The following is a 20,354-nucleotide window of genomic DNA, read 5'->3' as shown; positions in this document are numbered from 1 at the left end:
TAAACCAAACAGGAGTTCAAATAAAAAAATAAATTAAAAAAACCCCAAACAACAAATCACCTATTTAATTCCTAGAAAAATAGAAAACCTAAGCTATTGCCTATGAAATGTTAAGTTTGTTAGTAAAGAAGAGCAAAAAAAGAAAAATTTTATATTGTAATTAACAACAAATTATATAACAGAAATAGCAAATTGAATTACTTCAATGATTATGTCTTAAGAGAAAAGATGCATCATAAATTTAACTAGTCAAAGATAAAATAGATATTTGTTATACTACATTCTACCCTGATCCATTAAAAAGCTCTATCAAACTGTTACTATTAAAGTTTTTCAGAGATATATCTAAAATATACATGTAGCCAACTAACATGTCTCTTCCAAGTGATTAATATAGTTTGTTTAAATGAACTATGGAGTATTTTACAAAAAATGCAGAAAAAATTACCTAGGATCAAATGAATTACAGAATTAACAAACAGCAGATTACACACACAAAAAAAGCAAAAACAAACTAGTGACATGTAACTAACACAGACTGAAGAGGAACAAAACCAAATCTATTGATCCACGAGTTTCAGATTCTTTCTTAACCTACTACATATAAACTACCAAAAGACACCATCATCAGCTCAACTGCTGCTGTGAACAGCCAAAGCACTGCAAAAGTTCAAAAATAAATGAACATTTAACAGGAAAATTAATACAGAAGTTAGTAAACTTGCAATAGCTTAGGAAAAGCAGAGTGAAGAAAGGCTGAGAAACACATGGGATTCAGTTAAGTTTCCCATGAGTTTATTCATAAATGACACACATAGATTTCCAGTCTGAGGAAACGTCTGTTCCGCAAAGATAAAGAGATTCCATAGCTTCTGCATGATACTTGAGAACTTCCAAGCAAGAAATTCAAAGTTGCATTCCTACAGTGATGACATACCCCATAAAGACGTTTTAGAACATGCATATAAGGAAAGAATGGTAACAGAAATCCATTTCACAATATACAAAGGGTGTCTATGACACCAATTGTATATTTATGTAACATCAAAAGCTGTGGCATGTTCTTCCAACGGTTTATACAAACCTTGGATGTCCTGTAGCAAGCAGATGTTTTTGCACAATACGAAAACACTATTACAACCTGAAAACAGGAGTGAAAGCCAAAATTTACTCCTAATGGGAACTTCATCACAAGCTCCATCTGCAGCTTTTGCACACTCATCCTCTTGCATACCACAGGAATGGCAGAAAATACCAGTTTTAAGTGACTGTTACAAAGCTGAAGGGAATTGCCATGAAAAAAAATGTTTATAGTTTTGTAACTGTAATTTATGAACTAGAACCAAAATGTCAGGGCAGAAACTATCTCCAAATTAAAAAGAGAAAACACAAATGCAACTTAAATTCCGTGTGAGTACTGATGAATTACTTTCATTAACCCACCTCTTCACATTATTGGGGAGATCATAAGCACCTACAAGGGCAAAACATACAAGACAAATGCTTGCTAAGAAAATCCAAGTGGTTCAGTTACAAATGCACACACAAACCAGACAAATATGTTTCCAGAAACTTACTGGGACTCCAAACCCTGCTTTTCAAGAAACTGCATAGCACTTTCCGAGAAATTTGAGAATCCTGCAGAAAAACATGTATTTTATTACAGTACAAACGCAGAATCCCTTTTTCAAAATAAAATGCTAGGTAACAAGTCATCTTTTAAACAAATTTTCATATGTCCAGCATACCTCTTTCATGTGCTCATTAGTACACCATAATGCAATAAAACTTGATTATTAACAGCTCTGGTTAACACTTCAGGAACATTTATAGAAGTAATATTACTTTTTACAAAAGTAAGTTTTGGGGTTTGGGGGTGGGGTTTTTTTTCAGTAAAGGAGCTTCACTTATTATGAAAGGCAAAATGGGTTAAATGTAAAACTGCAAGGCAAATATAATTAGCAAACCAAAAAAACTAAGCAAAAATTACACTATTGAAAAGAAAGCAGGGAGAATATACAAAATCTCCATCAGAATCTGCACTCCAAAGCAAAATTTCTTAGTAGTGTATGACATAGAGTTCACTTTAACACAGATATTCTCAAAAAACACCAGAGACTGGAAATAAAGTTTTCAGGTTATGCGATCACTACACTTCTTGCAAACACTAAAGAAAGGAGCTACCTGATTCCAGTCCAAACTCTAGATAGTTTTCTGTCACAATGAGAATCGCCATTGCTTTCACGAAGAAGAAAAAACCAAAGGTGACACAGACAGATCTTTCGCCTCCATCCTCTACTTTGAAATAATGAGTAGTCAACGAAAACAGTACCTTACTACACAAGAAAATGGTCAAGGAAAATTAAGTTTGTAAAATAACTATATTTAAAGTATTATAAAGCTGTATTTTGGTCATCTACACTAGGGCTGTTCTGATGCACAGGGTTTTTTTTAAAAAAAGTAGTATGTGTTTAGCCAATTTCAGGTTAAAATTACAGAATACTGTAATGCATATGTAAAGCACAACCATCACAGAAAGGGTAGCCAGGAATACACTTCTCTGGAGTACAGTTCTGATTCAGGCTTACTTACAGTCAGTTGCAGCAACATTCGCTATTAACCTGGGAGAACTAAACCACAGTTGAAATGTAAATGATTATATAAACATAAGTTAAATCAAACAAAAAAATAATACAATTGTATCTTCAATGAAAGATACCGAACTAAATGAGAAAATACTCCAAACTAGATAACTCAAGATTTAGTGTATCTTAATTTCAAAACCCAAAATATCTTTGAATGCCAAGGAAGTGAATAAACATGGTTTTAACCACAGAGGAGCTATATCTTTTCTTCCTGAATGCACAGCCCTGAGGCATACATACAAACAGCCACAACAGAATGTTCCAACAAGTACTTCTATCAATAGTGCGATAAAATTCCTCAACTATGATAATTTCTGCTCACTGGGAGTGTACATTTGCCTTACAAGAAACTGTGACAAATGGCATGGGATTGTTGCTTGAATTATTATGTGACTGTTTACTTAAACAGAAAACATATGAAAAGATGAAACTTGTATTTCTCTACTTTCACATGCATGTGTGTGAGATCTTAAGCTACCAAAGACAGTAAAACAGCAGCACATTTAGTACCATCTAGGAAAAAAAATATCTACCCCATGATCATCTTGGGGGGAAAAAAAAGCCCAGCTCAAAAAATCTGATTTGGTCTGGTGTGGTACATTAAGTCCTTTCATGTAACCCCAGTGCCCAAATATGAACATCTAAGACAGCACCTGCTCTATTATCAAGCTGTTTTTAAAATGTTTATTGAGTATTCTCCTTTCAAATGTATTTCTAAACATAATTAGCTCCAAAGTTAAACAGTAGATTAGAATAAATTTTTCAGGATATATTGTCAACTCTTAAAGCTACAGCCCCCTTTACAATTGATTTTTTTTTTTCAGATGGCAGGCAATATATAGTTCATATTTAAATAAAGTACTTGAAGATCACTCCAGACACTTCCTCCTTTGAAAAACCAAGAAGAAAAAGGAAAAAGAATATTTGAAGTGTAAACTGTGGCCCCTTTTTTTTTTTTCCACTATGCATAACATATTCATTCATATTTGCACTTCAATACTGGAAGCATTTTAAGATGTCAATGTAACTGTATGATTATGCAATATCGTACTTCATTAGGCAGCACATTTAATAGACACATTGCTGTAGTGCATGTATATGCAGAGAGGCACTCACATGCACACAATAAAGTGGCCTAAGCACAGCATCTAATAACTTTTAAGTTCAGTTGAACCTTCATACTTCACAGAAAGAACCGGTATATCTAAAGGAAGACGGACCTCATCCTAAGATGTATATAATAGGTCATATATACAGTGTTCTGGAAAGCTCTGCTTCTCTAATAATACATTCTTAAACCAAGTGTCTTTTTGTCGCTTGGGGCATTAATCACAAATTGCAAACACATTACTTTTAAATCTTGAAGTTATACAAAGGACTTCATAACAGTCTGTGACCAATAGTCCTAACCCATGAACAGATTTATAACCCCCTAGAAACTTCATGTTTTCAACTATGTATTGTACCTAAAGGATGTGGAAAATGCAACCAGGAAAAAGAAAGCATACTGACAGTAAATTCCAATTATAGTGCCGATTCAGAATCAGATATATAAATTAATGATTATGCAAACTGTATTTGACTCAAATCCTCTGCTACTTGAATAATCACCACTGCTGCCTGGTTTAGGACAGAGAAAATCAAAGCATTATGGCTCACTTCATCACTTCCTTTCACTGCTTGACCTACATTTCAGGACCTACTGAAGAAATAATTCAGAAGTATATAGTGCCAAGTTAATAGACTCCCCACTCCCCACCCCACCTTATATTACTTTTTTTTTTGATCATAAAAAAGTGATTTGCCTGTAGAATTTATGGTATACATTTTTGCAAGAAGAATTTTGTCTTTTAAATTGCTGCAATCATGGAGTTTTTGAGTGATATAGTCCAGCGCTATTTATGCATGTGATTGAAGAGACCTATGTTCTGTTTCTATTAAAATACACAAAAATTTTGGAGTCACAATTGACAACCAAATAAACTCCTCTATACTATTTCTGATTGCACTTATGTAGAAAAAATTATAGTTTAAGGCTTAGAGGTTATTTTAAGGTACTTGATGAATGACTTTCCCTAGATCAACCTTAAGTCAAGAGAAGACTGTCACTTGCCTTTGCTATGCCATCAATATATTTCCAGAAGTAGCCAGTCAAATTTACTAACCTACCAATGAATCAGGTTACTTAAACCTTTTCAGATAACAGATAGCTTCCCAGCTGAGAAATATCTTACTTTTGCTTTACCACATTAGTTTTCCTACATACTTGGTCTCTGCAACAGAACTTACCGTATACAACACTGTTTTAAGTTTATAGTAAAAAATTTAAGTAACCCAACTTAGTTGTTTCCAGTGAAACATTCTAAATAGCTGCATATGTATCATAATTTAGACACACACTACTGTTAAGATGGATCACCTCTCAGTATAGTCTGTCCCACTCCATCCTCATGCACATTCTTCCTCCCACCAGTAAAACATGTTGTTATTTTACAAATCCACTCCTTTGCAAGTAAGCTGTCTGCAACTGCTAAATTCATGATCAACAATTCAGTTTGCTAATTTTGAATATCTGTTCTGACAGAAACCATCTTTCCAAATTCCAAAATAACAGAAATCATCAATCTGTGAATAGTTACTATCTGCAACAAACTGTACACAAAGAATAATAGAAAAACAGTAATTAAAACGTTGTGGCCTGCACCACAATGAGTTTTCACAAACTGCTTTTGCAAGAAACATTGCAAAACTAATTTTTAATCCAAAATTCACAATCAGCAGGTCATGATCAATAATCAGTCTTAAAAAAAACCCTCAACATCTTTGTTTTGTTACTCCTCTTCAGGTATTGGAAACTCTTCAGTGCCTGCAGGCTTATCAGCACAAAAAATGATCAAGCAACATAGTATCCTGCAGCCTTTCAAAAATATTAAACATCAAGCAGGTTGTACAGTAAGCCTTCTAAATGCTGCCTCCAAGAAACATCTTTTGAGTCTTCCTGAAACTATCTAGCCATTTACAGATTTATTTTTCTGTTCTGCTAAAAACAGAGTTCCTTGTCCTGGAAGTACTTATCCATGCTACGAACTGTGAGGTTCACACTCAGTTCAGCAGGACGAGGGACACATGCAGACACCCCTGCCATACCCAGCCTTACCATGGGTAAGCTGAGCATGAGCTGCCACTGGAGCATCTCCCTGGTCTGGAAGAGGAATCTAGCATCTGTCACTGAGGTACCTGCTCATGCAGCTGCACAAACTTTCAGCACAGGAAACACAGGTTTGCCTAGCACTACTACTATCAATGTAATGACAACATACGCTTAACAGTGGAACTCAAATACTAAATTTATGTACTATTCCTTTTAGACTAAATTTCTGTTAAAACACATGTATAGCCTAGATTCATTTCTAGAATTTTTCTGAGTATCTACACTAAGAACATCTAAAGATGCCAATAACGGATTACTGCACTGAAGCAACTGAAAAAAACCCACCAATCATCCTCTCCAACTTCCCCAAGCTTCTTTCAGCCATTCTGTCAGCCAAATCCTTAGTACAAACTATCACCTCTTAATACACAGCCATGAAACACAAGAAACATCTTTCATCATAACACAAAACCATCCTAGAACTAATGCTTGACCTATCACATTGACTGCTTTCAATTGAAAATACAGAGGCAACCAATTTTTTCTAACATTTAGATCATGATGAATCATTTCTGGTCCTGATGTACTGAATTAGTAAATAACTGTGTAAGTTTTAAAGTAGTCTAAGTATCCCAGGGGCCTGATGTCACAACACGTGAATTAACCAGTTTTCTTCTGAAATTTCTTTCCACCTGCCTAGGTTGCAACTGATCTCAAGCACTATTATCAGTATCTCTACGTATCACTCTTTGCACCCACCATCCTCCTTCACCCATAAAGCTGTAATGTAAGTTAACATATTTATGGAGATGTTAACTCTAATATAAAGTTTAGACTGTACTTGCTAGTACAGCAGCCTTCTGCTTATCACTAATCCCTCAGACTGCACAGAAGCACACTACTTCATCCCATCAGTCCAGGAACCATACAGGTAATTAAGCAAAGCCCTGTTCAATATGAGGAGGCAGTGACTCCATGAGGTTTTCTACAAAATCACCTGCTCCGTACAGAAGCCTCCAATAAAACCAAGATCTATTTAATACCACAGGACAAAAAAGGAAACCAAAGTTGTAAAAAGTGGCAGGAAACTAGTTCTGACTATTTGACTCTTTTGTATAATTAATAAATGACTATTCAAAAGTAGTACTAGGTAAGTGATTATACAAGGTTACAGTTGTATACAGGTTTCCTATTTCCCAGAATTTTTTTTTATTTCTGAAGGCCTGGTCCTACTTATCAGACCATTCTTCTCTAGGCTTTCCCAAATTTCCTTATGTTTTTAGAAATGCCACACGAATTTTAAACTTTAACTTCTATCAGTTTATTGGGCTGAGAGAAATGTTGGAGAAGTCCTCAAGAACTTCCTCACCAAAATATACTTATTACCAAAACCCAAAACAGTATTGGTCCCTTAGACAATACATGCCTAGGTACAAAAATGCTAAAGCATGCAATTAACAGCTTGTTAAATAAAATGTAGCTTTAGCACATGATCCTTCGCTTTTAATACTATTCTATCTGGTCCTACTTCTCTTTCAGTAATGTAGAAAGGCTAGTGAGAAAATATAGCTAATGTGCTTTTAACATGCAGGGAATACAGTAGGTCTCTTTCAATCTCCTCCAGGTCCAAACGTGCAATTAGATCTCCAATACTGCAGTCAGATTAGGATAGAACTGGACATGTTGGTTTAAGCTCAATTCATATAAAAATGGCAGGTGAGAAAGAAACAATCAAAAAAAGACCCTAATACCGTCTTGCATGTTCACACTACTGAGACTGAAAAGCTTGTGCTGCCAGGTGACTTATCTTCCCTAATTTATGCATTTGGCTTTGCCCTGAATTGATGACCCAATGAAAGCAGTGATTAGGACTGTATTCAAATACCACTGTGAGAAAAAATTATCGCAGTAGATTTTCCTACAATATAAATAATACTACAGTGATAGCTGTGGATTATATAAGTTGGCTATACCCAAGATTTGGAAGATGAAGCAAATGGGGTGCTGCCACCCACAAATCTAAGAGTGCACTGTGGCTTTAGTATTTGAAGCTTGCTTTTCCATTAGTTCTATTAACCTCCCCTTCACGCTCAAAACGGGAGTCGAAGGTGCTGGCTTTCATTTCTGATTTCTTAAGCAGTAGCTGCCTCTGTCTCCTTTCCTCTGCCAAGATTAAACTAGAATTCCAAACTTCAGCCAAACAAGTAAAACGAAGGCAGTGCAACAGCTATATTACGGCTGTAATGTAACTGTAATACCATTATAAAGTGCACGAGCCAGACATCAGCTTTCCTGTCACTACCTAGCAGACTAGAAAAACCACCTTTTGGACTGTGGACCTGTCCACTGACAAGTCAAAGGAGAAACACCTGGTCTGGAAGCAAGCTACTAACAGTCTTCTACCCCTCCCCTGCCAATATGACTCGACTCCCTCTCCAAGGAAGCTCTTACTCATTACAAGGAAAATTCTGGATATCATTTATACTTCAGCCTACTTAGAAAAGGAACTCCTGACCTTACCATACAGGCAGCACATATTTTAATACCTGTCAAGTGCAGACAAGTATTTAAGCACATCCAGAACTGTTAGCCAAATACAACCAAACATGAGAGTTCAAAGGCTTTACGTAATACCACCAGCTACTGCTAACACACACCAAAAAAACCCTCAACATAGTAAGAATCTCTATTGAAGACCAGGCATTTATAGAGATTAATCAATTTTGAATATTCAAGTGCTATATCAACCCTAAATTAGCACTTATCTGGTTTTCAGCTTTTGAGGGAGCAGAGGAGTTGCAGAAATTCATTTTCTAACTCACTTTTCCATAACCTACACTCTTGCAGGCCTTTATTCAATTCCATTGCTTTAACACCTATCATGTCTTTAAAAGGCAATTTTCCTCCCTAAAGTGTACGTCTGGATTGGTCTGTGGAAAGCAGTTAATTACTGTGCAAGCATCCATGTGTGACATTGCCTTCTCCAATAAAAACAAACATAACAGATGCTGCTTCTTATGGTTTGACATGGCCCGTTTCCTAAATACTCTGCTTTTGTTTCTCCCAGTTTCAGAGGGGAGTTTAGTTTTTCACAGAGCTTTGAAAACACACCACCTCAGCTCCTACAACTCTCTATATATTTTATTTTCTGTAAACAATGTGAGAGTGTCTTGACTGCATTTTAAAATTATGAATTCATGCATGTATTATTTTTTCATATTTTCATATCATGCATATTTTTCATCCAGGTTTCAGCTGGGATAGAGTTTATTTTCTTCTTAGTAGCTGGTGCAGTGCTGGGTGTGATTTGGTGGGACAGCAATGCTGAGAGAGCACACCAATGGTTTTGGTTGTAGCTGGGTAGTTTTTGTACTAAGTCAAGGACTTTTTGGTTTCTCATGCCCTGCCAGGGAGAGGGCTGGAGGGGTGCAAGGAGCTGGGCAGCGACACAGCCAGGACAGCTGACCACAGCTGACCCAAGGGATACTCCGTACCATAGAAAGTCCTGCTCAGCATATAAGCTGGGGTAAGAAAAAGGAAGAGGGTACATTCAGTATTTGGCATTTGTCTTCCCAAGTAACCACTACACATGTCAGAGCCCTGCTGTCCTGGAGTTGGCTGAACCCGCCTGCCCATGGGAAGCAGTGAATTAATTCCTTGTTTTGCTCTGCTTGCATGCGCGGCTTTTGCTTTACCTATTAAATTGTCTTTATCTTAACCCACAAGTCTTCTTACTTTTACCCTTCAGATTCTCTCCCCCATCCCACTGTGGGAAGCATGAGCAAGCGGCTACATGGGGCTTAGACACCAGCTGGGGTTAAACTTCAACAATGTACCTTTGCAATAAATTAGTATAGACATTACTGTACTATTTTGTTCAGGAAGTATCAGATCAAACACACTGAAAACAAAAAGTGTGCAATAAATTACACACTTCTCCAAAAGCTGTAAATTCATTCTGTACAGAAATCTATTTCTGATTGCCAAACTAGGCAAAGCCAAATTAGTTCAGAACCACTATATACTACAGATGAGCACCAACTGTATGTTCACATACATGTATTTCTTCCATAAATGGTTTAGTATTAATGTTAACAAGCTAGTGATCAGCATGTACAAAGGCATGTTTATGTATATATACATACATATACACAATATATACATAGTATAATATATTACCCAGTGACACTAGCTTACGCAATCCTTCTTCCAAATGCTAAGTATTTGTGTAACCTACCAATTGACAGTACAGAGCTTTATATGAATTGCAGAAGGATGTAGACTATCTGGGACAGAGTAACTTAAGAAAACAGAAAAGGATACACTGCAAAAGCCAAGACAAGCAGACACCACACTATGCTGATATTCATTTCTTGGGAGGGCTTCACAATACTGTAATAGACTTCTGTCACCACATACACAACTGTAGCTGCAACAGTGAAATCCACCAACCACTGATATTCCGGAAAATAATGCAATGCTGAAAAATACAAGTTTGCGGATGTTAGATTTGATATTTTAAGGCAGTTATTGACATATATAGAATGGCATGACAATTAAAAAATGTTTTCAACTAGCTGAGGTCTAGGTAGACCCCCATCACCCAAGAGCAAGAACAGCAAAAAAGCTACATTTTTTCCACTCAGCAACCTGAAACTCACTCTTTGCTTCTGTTAATTGATACTTGATTACTACTCAAATTTATAACGCTACAAGATTTTACTATTTTATCATCTCAGCTTTTATACATTAATGTCCTAAATTCAAAAAGTACACTTAATTTAGATCTCAACATCACAACAGAAACAGGTTCTCCAGTTCAGTCTAGCTGCAATTCCAGGTAAGTTTTCTTGACTCTCTGTTAAAAATTACAAGCTCATTGGCAGTAATTTAAACCCCTAAATGTAACCACTTCCTCTTTATCTTTAAAAAAACAGCATCTAAGATACTGACAGTTTGTTCTTTCAGATTTTGTTAGTAACTCCCATATAACAATAAATCATTGTGTAAATTCCACTGTAAAAATTCTGGGGATCACACTGGGTTCCACGTAGGCCAGGTGATTTATGAGGAAAGAACTCCCACAGTTGCTGGGAACTGCAAAGAACAATTTGTGACAATGAAGTGCAGCCTGTCCCTCCCAAACACCTGTAGATGTAGGACCTACAGAGTTAAGTCACAAAACATTACTGAGCAATTAGTCTGTTGACTACAAGCTGATGTTAAACACAGGAAACTGGCCAAACTCTGGTATTTCCAAATCCTATATTTATTTTGAAATAAATACCTGGTTAGAGTCAACCAAAGTTTGTGTACATAACTCTTTTAGACAGTTAAGCCCTACACTGTATCAGTACCTATAAATACTTAGGAAGACAGTTAAATGGTCTAGTTTCAAGCAATTAACACTAAGTGAACCTTGGGAATGCTTTATGTGCCAGCTTCAAGAAACTCTGCGTTTCTGTTAAAGGTATTTTCTACACTGTCTCCAATAATTTAAGCTGAGAATTCTCCTGCATAGGACTATGCTTCCTTTCCTTCTATGTTTACGCACAAAACACATGTATATGAAAATGCAGATAGGAAGAAAATACATATCATACATTCATACATATCCATATATGAGTTTTCTGTAACAGAATAACTGGTTATGAATCAAACATTACCACTTAAAAAAAATAGCAACTTCCAAAACACTTAACGCTGTTTATTTCTGTATTGTCACTTTCTGTTTCTAAGCATTGTACCTCAGTATTTCATACATGTGGTCGAAAGGTCTAGGTTTCAATGCTACAACACATTTCCTATTTCAGATGAGCAGAAGGCATATGTTTCAACATCTGTCAATTGTCAATTTCTTGTACAAAACTATGATCAAATAAACTATAATGTGATCCTTTCCATGTTGTCTCATATTGCTACGGATGCCTGATACAACAACAGATGTGCTTTATGCTGAATTTCACCTACACATCCTTGTTCATAACACTGCTATTGTCACCCATGGAACAGAGAAGATGTGGCTTTCATTCTTCCCTTCTTATTTAATTTTATTATCAGTCATACTTCTATACTTTTGTCTATAAAAAAAAAAGATATGATAGAATTCATAGCAAATGAACACTTGATAAATAATATATTATTGTCTGCATCCACTTATTCTTACCAATAGTGTCTCTTTCGGTCACAGATTTTGTTTCCAGATGAAGATCAATGTCTTTTGGAATGGTTAGGGGTTTGTTTTCAATATGACCATTATATTTTCTGTAAAAATAAATAGATAGATAATACACACATGGATGTGACAAAATAAACTGTTTCAATATATAATGGCATTTCAAATTTAAGAACAGTGCAGACCACTTTTTTGCCAAATGCAAACATTTCTTTCTAGCTAGCTAAAAGCATTAATCCAAGTTTAAATCTTGAGAAACAACCAGGCATGTCAATGATCCCTAGCTTCATGTTGTAAGGCTCCAACATACAAGCAATAAGACAAGAGGAAATGGCCTCCAGTTATGCCAGGGGAGGTTTCGATTGGATATTTGGAAAAATTTGTTCATTGAAAGGGTCATCAAGCATTGCAACAGGCCGCCCAGGGAGGTGGTGGAGTCTCCATCTCTAAAAGGTAATTAAAAGAAATGTACATGTGGCATTTAGAGACGTGGTTTAGTAGTGGCCTTGGCAGTGCTGGGTTAACAGTTGGACTCTATTATCTTAAAGGTCTTTTCCAGCCTAAACAATTCTGTGATTATATATAGCATCCTGAGCATGTATTAGGGCAAGATCCGGTGGCCAGTACTTAATTCAGCCCACTGATTTTCTTCCTGTTCAGGGAGTGACAGGGTGTTCTAGTAAATTCCCACAATCTCAAAAGGTTACTGAAACTACACTACAGCTAGAGAGCAGAATACATCCACCCTGTCACAGTAATCTCAAAAGGTTACTGAAACTACACTACAGCTAGAGAGCAGAATACATCCACCCTGTCACAGACATACCCTGAAGAAAATCAAAGCTGAACTGAGGCTTTTTGACTGAGGTCTAGACCAGGGTGATGAAAGACATGAGTGCTAAAGTCTTGGATTGAAAGCAAGTAAAGACCGACTTGGCAGTGTTAATTTTTTTGATTGTTCATTGGAAATAACAAGCAATAACCTGTCTCAGAAGACAGCTGATAAGGAGAAATAAATTTTCCAAAAAAGCACTAGGCCTTTTTCGTCACAACAGGATGCTTAGAGTATGTCATGTGAGCTGCAGTAACCTAGATCCTTGAAAGATCCATCCTACTGGCCATCAGGCAAAGACAATTTCAAGGTAGTTTTCTAATCTTGAAGGGTATGTGTAGAAATACTATAGACTTGTTTCAATTCATACCCCATTTATGAATTACTAGCAATCCTAGAGATCCAGCACATCTTGAAAAGAAATAATCCATCATGCTCTCTTTGGGGAGACAGACAAGGCTAAGATCATCACGATATAGCACAGGGTTCAAAGCTGTGTTCCAGCTTCTAACCATTGCTGCAGAGCATGACAGCAATACACAGGGGCTTCATAAAGAGCAGATTTACATATTCACACAGATTCATTTGCTCCTTTCATACAGGTGGCTACTTGCTTATACGAATGAAAGGAGTAAGGTAACCAGAGATCAATCCTCATACTGCTAAACCGTTCCTGGCCTCCACCATTAAGCAACTTGAAGACAATCTGTGCCAGAGACTGCATCATTTGAAACCATCATTTTTCAAAACGTACAGGAATTTGCCTAAACCCCCTCTGAAACAGTATACAATTGGTTGAACCCTGTAGTGTCTTGCAGCACCAAGTTCCACAATGTGGTCCCAAATGGAGAAATCCTTAAATCTACCCTACTAATGTTAAGTGCCTCCCTCCCTGTATAACGTAGCAGTAAGTTTACTACTCCCTAGCCACACTTCATGCACACTGAATACGTACCTGTTGCAAAACCCTCCCTCAACCAGTTCCCAGAACAGCTAAGCCTTACACTTCTCATCCTTGTGTGGAAGCCCTTCTTCTAGCCACCATAGCTCCCCTTTTCCAGTTCTACTGAATCATCTTGGAAATACAGGATAAAGAAAAGTATGTCTTACACATATAACAAACTTGGACCATGTTTTCCAAATTATTGGTTTAGAACTAATGCATCTTTAAGGAATAATTTTTCACAGGAAAGGTACATGTAAAGACCATAAAAGATAACATATGTAGAACAACAGGTGCATTTTCATCTGGAGCTTTGAAACTATAACACCACCATGATCTTCACTCTCCTGAAAAAAAGCCACACTAGTAAGACTTGAAATTGAAGAAAACAGGATGCTCTTAAGAAGAAACTGAACAAAGTCAAGATACATGAAATTGGAAAAATTATTAAAGCAGATCAGAAAATGTTAGGTTTACAAAAAACAAACAAACAAAAAAAACCCCGAAAACGTAAAACCCCTAAATCGCCAGAAGGAAACAGTAAATTCTGCCACATTTTAGCACAGCACCTCTGAAATCAGAAAGAGATAGGTAGATTTTCCATAGAAAGATGAGCTATTGGCACATAAGCATTAAAAGAGATCCAAACCATCAATTGTGAACTTATTTTTAAAGAATGATGTCCTCTCAGCTAACGTGTGAGATAAGAATGCAAACAGAAAGCACCAATGAAAATATTTTTTTCCAAGTTATATTAATTCTTAGTATTATCCAAAGCACTGAAAATTGAGGATAGGAATCTGAAACATTACTCAAAAAATTCAGATGCCTAGCCACATGACACTCTGCAAGCTTCTATGTGCTTCCCTGCCCCTAGTTGTACTTCTGATGTTTTCTTACTGCATGCACCCAGGAGTACCATCACCTTGAGCAAGATGAGCATTTTGATAACTGAAGCCATTTCAGTGTTCCTACATTTTAATTATCCCAGGAGACCCATAATCTGAGAGACACAGCCAGAACACACCCAGGATCACTGACAGCTTTAATTCAAACTAATTCATAGTAGCTACGGGCCTTTTCATTAGCCTAACAATTTAATATAACACAATGATTCTGACATAGGAAAACTGCCTAATAGTCATGTGCTATTATAACCTACAGCATAATACAATGAAGTGTAATATGCAGTGAATAAAACTGACTACTAGTTCACACTACAGCTGTTTCTAAGGCTCATTTTCACGCAAGTTCCTTGGATCTCCTTCTGTCATTTCTCTTTTAATTAGTTCAAATTGGAAAAGTAAGTAAGGAGCAGGTACTACATTTTCTAAGACTACGGGCTTGACAAAGCAAATTCTTCCTCTAGAAAAGACAAGGGGAAAATCAAATAGATGTGTCCTTATTTCTCCTGCACCACGTGTTTCACATCTCCTTGGCTCAAAGTAGCCCTCCGTTCCATCTTGTGCAACCTAAAACAGTACATCCAAATCAACTCAACAGGAACAAGTCCTACTTTAAACTACGATTCTCCTCCAACAACAGCCACTTCTTTAGAGGACACAGAAATGTATTTATTAACTAAAAACTGTATTCATTCTGTTGTTAAAACAGCAAGGCAAAGTCTCATTTAAGTCTCTACATTACCATTCTTGGTTTCTTTGAAGTTTTATATCCCCCTGTGATTAACATTTATCCTAGTGTAAACAACCACCTACAACTATTACAGCTGTATTCTCTTGATTCCATGTTAATACTGTGAGAAAATTATATCAGGCATATAATAAGTAAATCATAGCAACAAAATTTGACTGTGCAGACCTGAAAACAGCATCAGACTTGAAACATTAAATGTAGAGGTTTAGTAACTGAAAAAGGACTTAATGCACAAAGTATCTTGTCATACAGGTTCTTACTAAATTTCACAGTGAATTTTCCAAATATTACAAAATTCAAGGTTATATGTCAGTACACATTAACATGACATGCTTCACCTCTGCTGAAAGCATGCAACTGCTCTGGTGAAACTGAGAACACACATATTTTGGATGGCAAAACACTGGCAAGGCTGCGAAAGGCAGTAAGAGAAACATATAATTATTATTTGACAATGCCATTGTGGTTTTCTGCTTAAGGTTCCTATGGGTGGACTTACAGTTACGTAATTAAAGTTATTTTACATATAAATAAATATCACTGTTTAAATGGACAGTTATAAATTGCAATGCTATTGACATTTATTTTGCCTCAACTTGTTACAGAAAACTGTTACATAAAATGAGTTTCTGAATTTGAAAGAATATTGCAACAAACATTTAAAATTTGTTCTTTAATAGTAAAGGAACCACTGGATTATTTACCCCAAAGTGTGGCAAGTAAGGTTGCTAACCATGTAGCTTAAGAACTATGAAACAGGTTAAAAAAAAATAATCATAGTACAATGAACAGATTATATGTGCAGTTTGTGGATTAACACAAGTGTTAAGAATTGTAAGACAGTTCACACTGGAATAAAAGAAAAAGGACCAAAGGAAACCTCCTAGTCACCAAAAATAAAACCAGAGAGATGGGTTTGTTTTAAACAAAGCCAATTCAGAAATCTTGCATCAACATAGCCAGCTCCATCACCTCAAGATGCCTTGGTTCTTGCTACAGTTGTACGTCGGGTAAGGCCGTTCCAGAACTTCGTATCTGAATGTCAGGAATCTGTTTCCAGCTTCAGCTGAGAGACAGCTATCCCACCCCACTAAGTCATCTATTTGCTAGGTTAAACAGCCAAGCTCTTTTAGCTTCCTCTAGTTAAGACAGACATTCTGTTTCCTGGATGATCCTAGCAGTCTCTGTTCACCTGTTCACATACTTGAACATGAGTGATCAGAACTGTACACAGTAATCCAGATAAAGTTCTACGCCAGTGACTTGTCCGAGAGGATTAATATTTCCCTATCACTTCTACTTGAAATATGTCACCTAATACATCCTAGGAGCACATTTACATTTTTCACAGCTGTGTAAGAGTGGTGGCTCATAGTAATCCTATGTTGAACCAATACATCTTTCTTCTCTTGCTTTAAGATGAAGAGTTTCAATCCTATAGAATTGCTTTCCTCAGTTTTCATCCAAATGAATAGATTCACACAAAAAAAACCCTTGCCACCAAATTAGCAGCTTCACAGACCAATTTCGTGGACTGCAAATCATCCAGATCAGCACAATTTGGGCATGTTCAACTGAAAGAACACAGTTCAGTACACAGCTGTAACAATTAATGCAAGCAGGGCTGTCATATGCAACTAGCAGTTTTTAACTCACACAAAGACAAGAGATGGCTAGCAAAGTTATTATATGGATCATGCTGATTAAAAAAGGGGGGTGGGGTGGAGAAAAAAAGCTTAAAACATGTATTTACCTATCTTTTTTGCTCTTCCCTCTTTGTTTCCCTGCAAGAATGCGTAGTTCTTCTTCAGTAGGATGTTGATACCACCGTAAACTAAAGAAAATACCAGTATTAGCAATTTAAAGTGGTTTTTTTAAAAAAAAACAACATAGATTTATATTAAAACACCATTCACTTACAACACCTAAGCAAAACACCCTTGTGTGCAAGTATGAGCCCTGCCTGAACTGAGCCACCACAAACTTCAGTTCAAGACACATAATCATAATGAGAAAGCTTTGCCACTTTGTCATTCAGGTGAAAGCCCTTCAATTCACAAAACAACAATTTTTCAGGTTATAAAATACAGCAAACAAGGTTGTAATGATATTGGAAAAAGTTCACTAGAATGATTATACCATTACAATTACCCATCAGAACCATACTGCAAGTGATTTTAGAAAGTATGATTATGCCTCTCAAAAAAACAGTAATGTTCCAGAACCCAGAACAGCTATTATCACAAACCACCACTACCAGTCTTTCTTAGGCAGAGCAGATCATAGTATCAATGTTCCTTTCCTAAACAGCTCCTCGGTGACATCGTCAACTCCTAACAGAAAAAGTGCTATTAAAAAAACTCACTAATTTACACGTAGCTGAGCTGCAAGTTTTTCCACTTTCACAAGTCAATACACCATCCATTGCTCATTTGAAAGGCAAGTAGTGGCAAGGAAATTCTGAAGAGGAAACCCAAAGATGGATAAGTCTCTAAAACGGTATGTTTTACTGCAAGCTCTGAGCATGTAAAGAACCTTGGTAGCTGAAACAAGGCCTTCTTCACATTCAGCAAGGGAGGGCTGCTGTCCAGATAGAGAGGATGTCACTCTGATCTCCACTCTGAAATGCTAAGGCAAAGGAGCCTAAGTATGAACAGGAGCAAGCCTGGGAAACTTACGCAGAAGTCCTTTTCTGGAGTAAGAGGCCACTAATTGGTGACACAGGTTAACATAGCGTCATAGCGATAATAACGGAATCCCCAACCACCAGTACTTTTCACGTTAAGAAAACCATTAGGACCCCTCAAACCTACACTGGTAAACTAGCAATTATGTTACATCAAATTTCAGAAAGGTATCAAGGCAAATTTGGAAAATAAACCTCAAACCCTAACAATTTCAAGCCACTTGGTAAGAGCTGATCCCCCAGCTCTGCTTTGAAAAGGCTTCCTGTCCCAACTGGATGTCCACCACCTTTATATTTGCAGAACATGGTCTTTCATTTAAATAGAAAAAATATTCTGTCATTCTTCATGGAATATTGTCTACACAACAAATACTAAGGGAAGGCCACTGATACAAGATGGGTGCTAAAAGGAGAAACAGTCCTGAATGCAAGCAGCCACAACAAACATTATTACAAACAAACAAATATTATACATCTTCTGCCTTCCTTACAATGGACACTTCATGTGTGCACACACGCTTCAAGAAACACTGAATAGAGACTACAAGAAAGAATAGGTAAAATTTTAATGAAATGTACATACCACTGAGCACATGCCTACCTGGCATACCTTAAACAGGACAGACAGCCATTTCCATCCTGACACTGTCCTTGACACTACACTAAACTTGTCTGAGGCCAGGGAGGTGGGAATGAAGAAAAATGGTGTGCCAAGAACGTTTCAGGAAGACCTCCCAAATTCAGCAGTTTAATTGCTAATATAATGAAGCGCTAAACAGCCAGCTGCACAGAGCTCACAGAGATCATCCTAAAATAACTTAAAAATTGGCATAATGGATACGTAGGAGTTCAAACCAGCAGTATTACAAAGAATACAATTTGGTTGATAGAGGGTTCCACAAGCCTGTCAGGAGGCGCTGCTGTGCTAAAGAACCAGCTGATGCTGGTGTTTCTTCAAGAGAAAAGAACTTCACTACCAGCCAGTAATACATCACAGAGATCCAAACCATTGCACAATGCAGATTTCCCTTGAAGAAATTCACTGTGTTCAAAAATTAAAAATGGCAAATAATACAGACTTTGCATGAACAAGGATAGGGTGGGGGGCAGAAGAGGGGCTGAATTTTGTTTGGGGGTTTTTTTTTGTGGCATCAGTAGGAGTGAAAGTTATTTAATGAATTTCTTTTTTTCATGTGTGGTCCCAGATGAAACATGTGATGGCTGCAACTTCCCTGCAAAAGAGACTCTGTTAAGGCTGAGAATCACACAGCAACCAGAGCAACAACCTTTTCATGCAAGACAAACTACACTGAAAGTACTAACTTCTTCCTATCTTTCACACAACGCAGAGAAGGTAAGAGAAAGCAGAGAAATAGTAATCTGCTTTGTCATTCACCATCTCCCAGATCCGAATTTGGCATGCTGAGTGTACCACAAGCAGTTCTGTAATGATGAAAATTTCCTGTGTTGGAAAGCTAATTTTTCAAAATCTTTACTGCAGATGGAGAGATAGTACCTAATACAGCAGAAAAGACAAAAGTCTTGCTCTGTGTAACACACTAACACAAATGAAATGCTTAAGTCACAACTTGCTCTTGATTACGCTACAGAATTATGTTGCAAGTGATTCCTAATTATAACTAATAGGTATAGGAGTTTGGGAAATTTTTAGTTAATAAATCCTACGTACTTTGCATTTAAAATCTCAAAATCAAGAGATCTGAATAAATATTTTCCTAAAGGTAGAGAGAAAAAAAAAAATAAGTGGTTTGTATCTGCTTTAGCTTATATATGCTTAAAACTGAGATCCCACAACAATTATTCTGTAGTTTTGACATATCCAAGTTAGTCTGAATAGCACAGCAGCACAGATATGTCCCAGTAAATATGAATGAAGGTCATTAACAAATGGACAACAAAAAGTTCCGTTTTCTCCTGTCTTCCTAAAGTGATCTGAAAACAGAACTGAAGTAGCTGTGCAACTTAAAAGCAACGTTTTGGTAGAGAATTGATTAGTTAAAAATGCAAAGGCCTATGCCGATACCTAAGCTGCAAATTCATTGACTTCAATAAATACAAATATTCAAATTTTGGTTAAGCTCTGAAAATAGCATTGATTGAAAAAGTTTGTATTTCTTTACCAATTTAAGTAAATAGTTTTTCAAAAGTTAATGATGGTTGTACATTCTGTAATTGAATAATTATCTTATGTCTAGCTATTCTAACAATTCTTTCCAATTTTGAAATGTCTATGTTCCTTTCAATA

General features: G+C 36.6%; 1 protein-coding gene across 2 annotated transcripts in view; it reads right to left on the bottom strand.

Moving 5' to 3' along the window:
* TMEM161B (transmembrane protein 161B) overlaps positions 1-20,354 on the bottom strand; it is a 61,194-nt gene that overhangs the window by 23,176 nt on the left and 17,664 nt on the right. For both annotated transcript variants that reach the window (XM_055698820.1, XM_055698821.1), the window contains exons 3-7: positions 17,156-17,236; positions 11,963-12,060; positions 10,120-10,276; positions 2,185-2,336; positions 1,578-1,638 (exon numbers count right to left, since the gene is read on the bottom strand). In XM_055698820.1, coding sequence (XP_055554795.1) covers positions 1,578-1,638; positions 2,185-2,336; positions 10,120-10,276; positions 11,963-12,060; positions 17,156-17,236 — 549 coding nt within the window. The remainder of the gene's footprint in view (positions 1-1,577; positions 1,639-2,184; positions 2,337-10,119; positions 10,277-11,962; positions 12,061-17,155; positions 17,237-20,354) is intronic.

The sequence above is a fragment of the Falco cherrug genome, chromosome Z (genome assembly GCF_023634085.1).
Source record: "Falco cherrug isolate bFalChe1 chromosome Z, bFalChe1.pri, whole genome shotgun sequence".
In the NCBI taxonomy this organism is placed as follows: Eukaryota; Metazoa; Chordata; class Aves; order Falconiformes; family Falconidae; genus Falco; species Falco cherrug.
The sequence above is the reverse complement of the archived record's forward strand: the minus strand, read 5'-3'. Positions and strand labels throughout refer to the sequence as shown.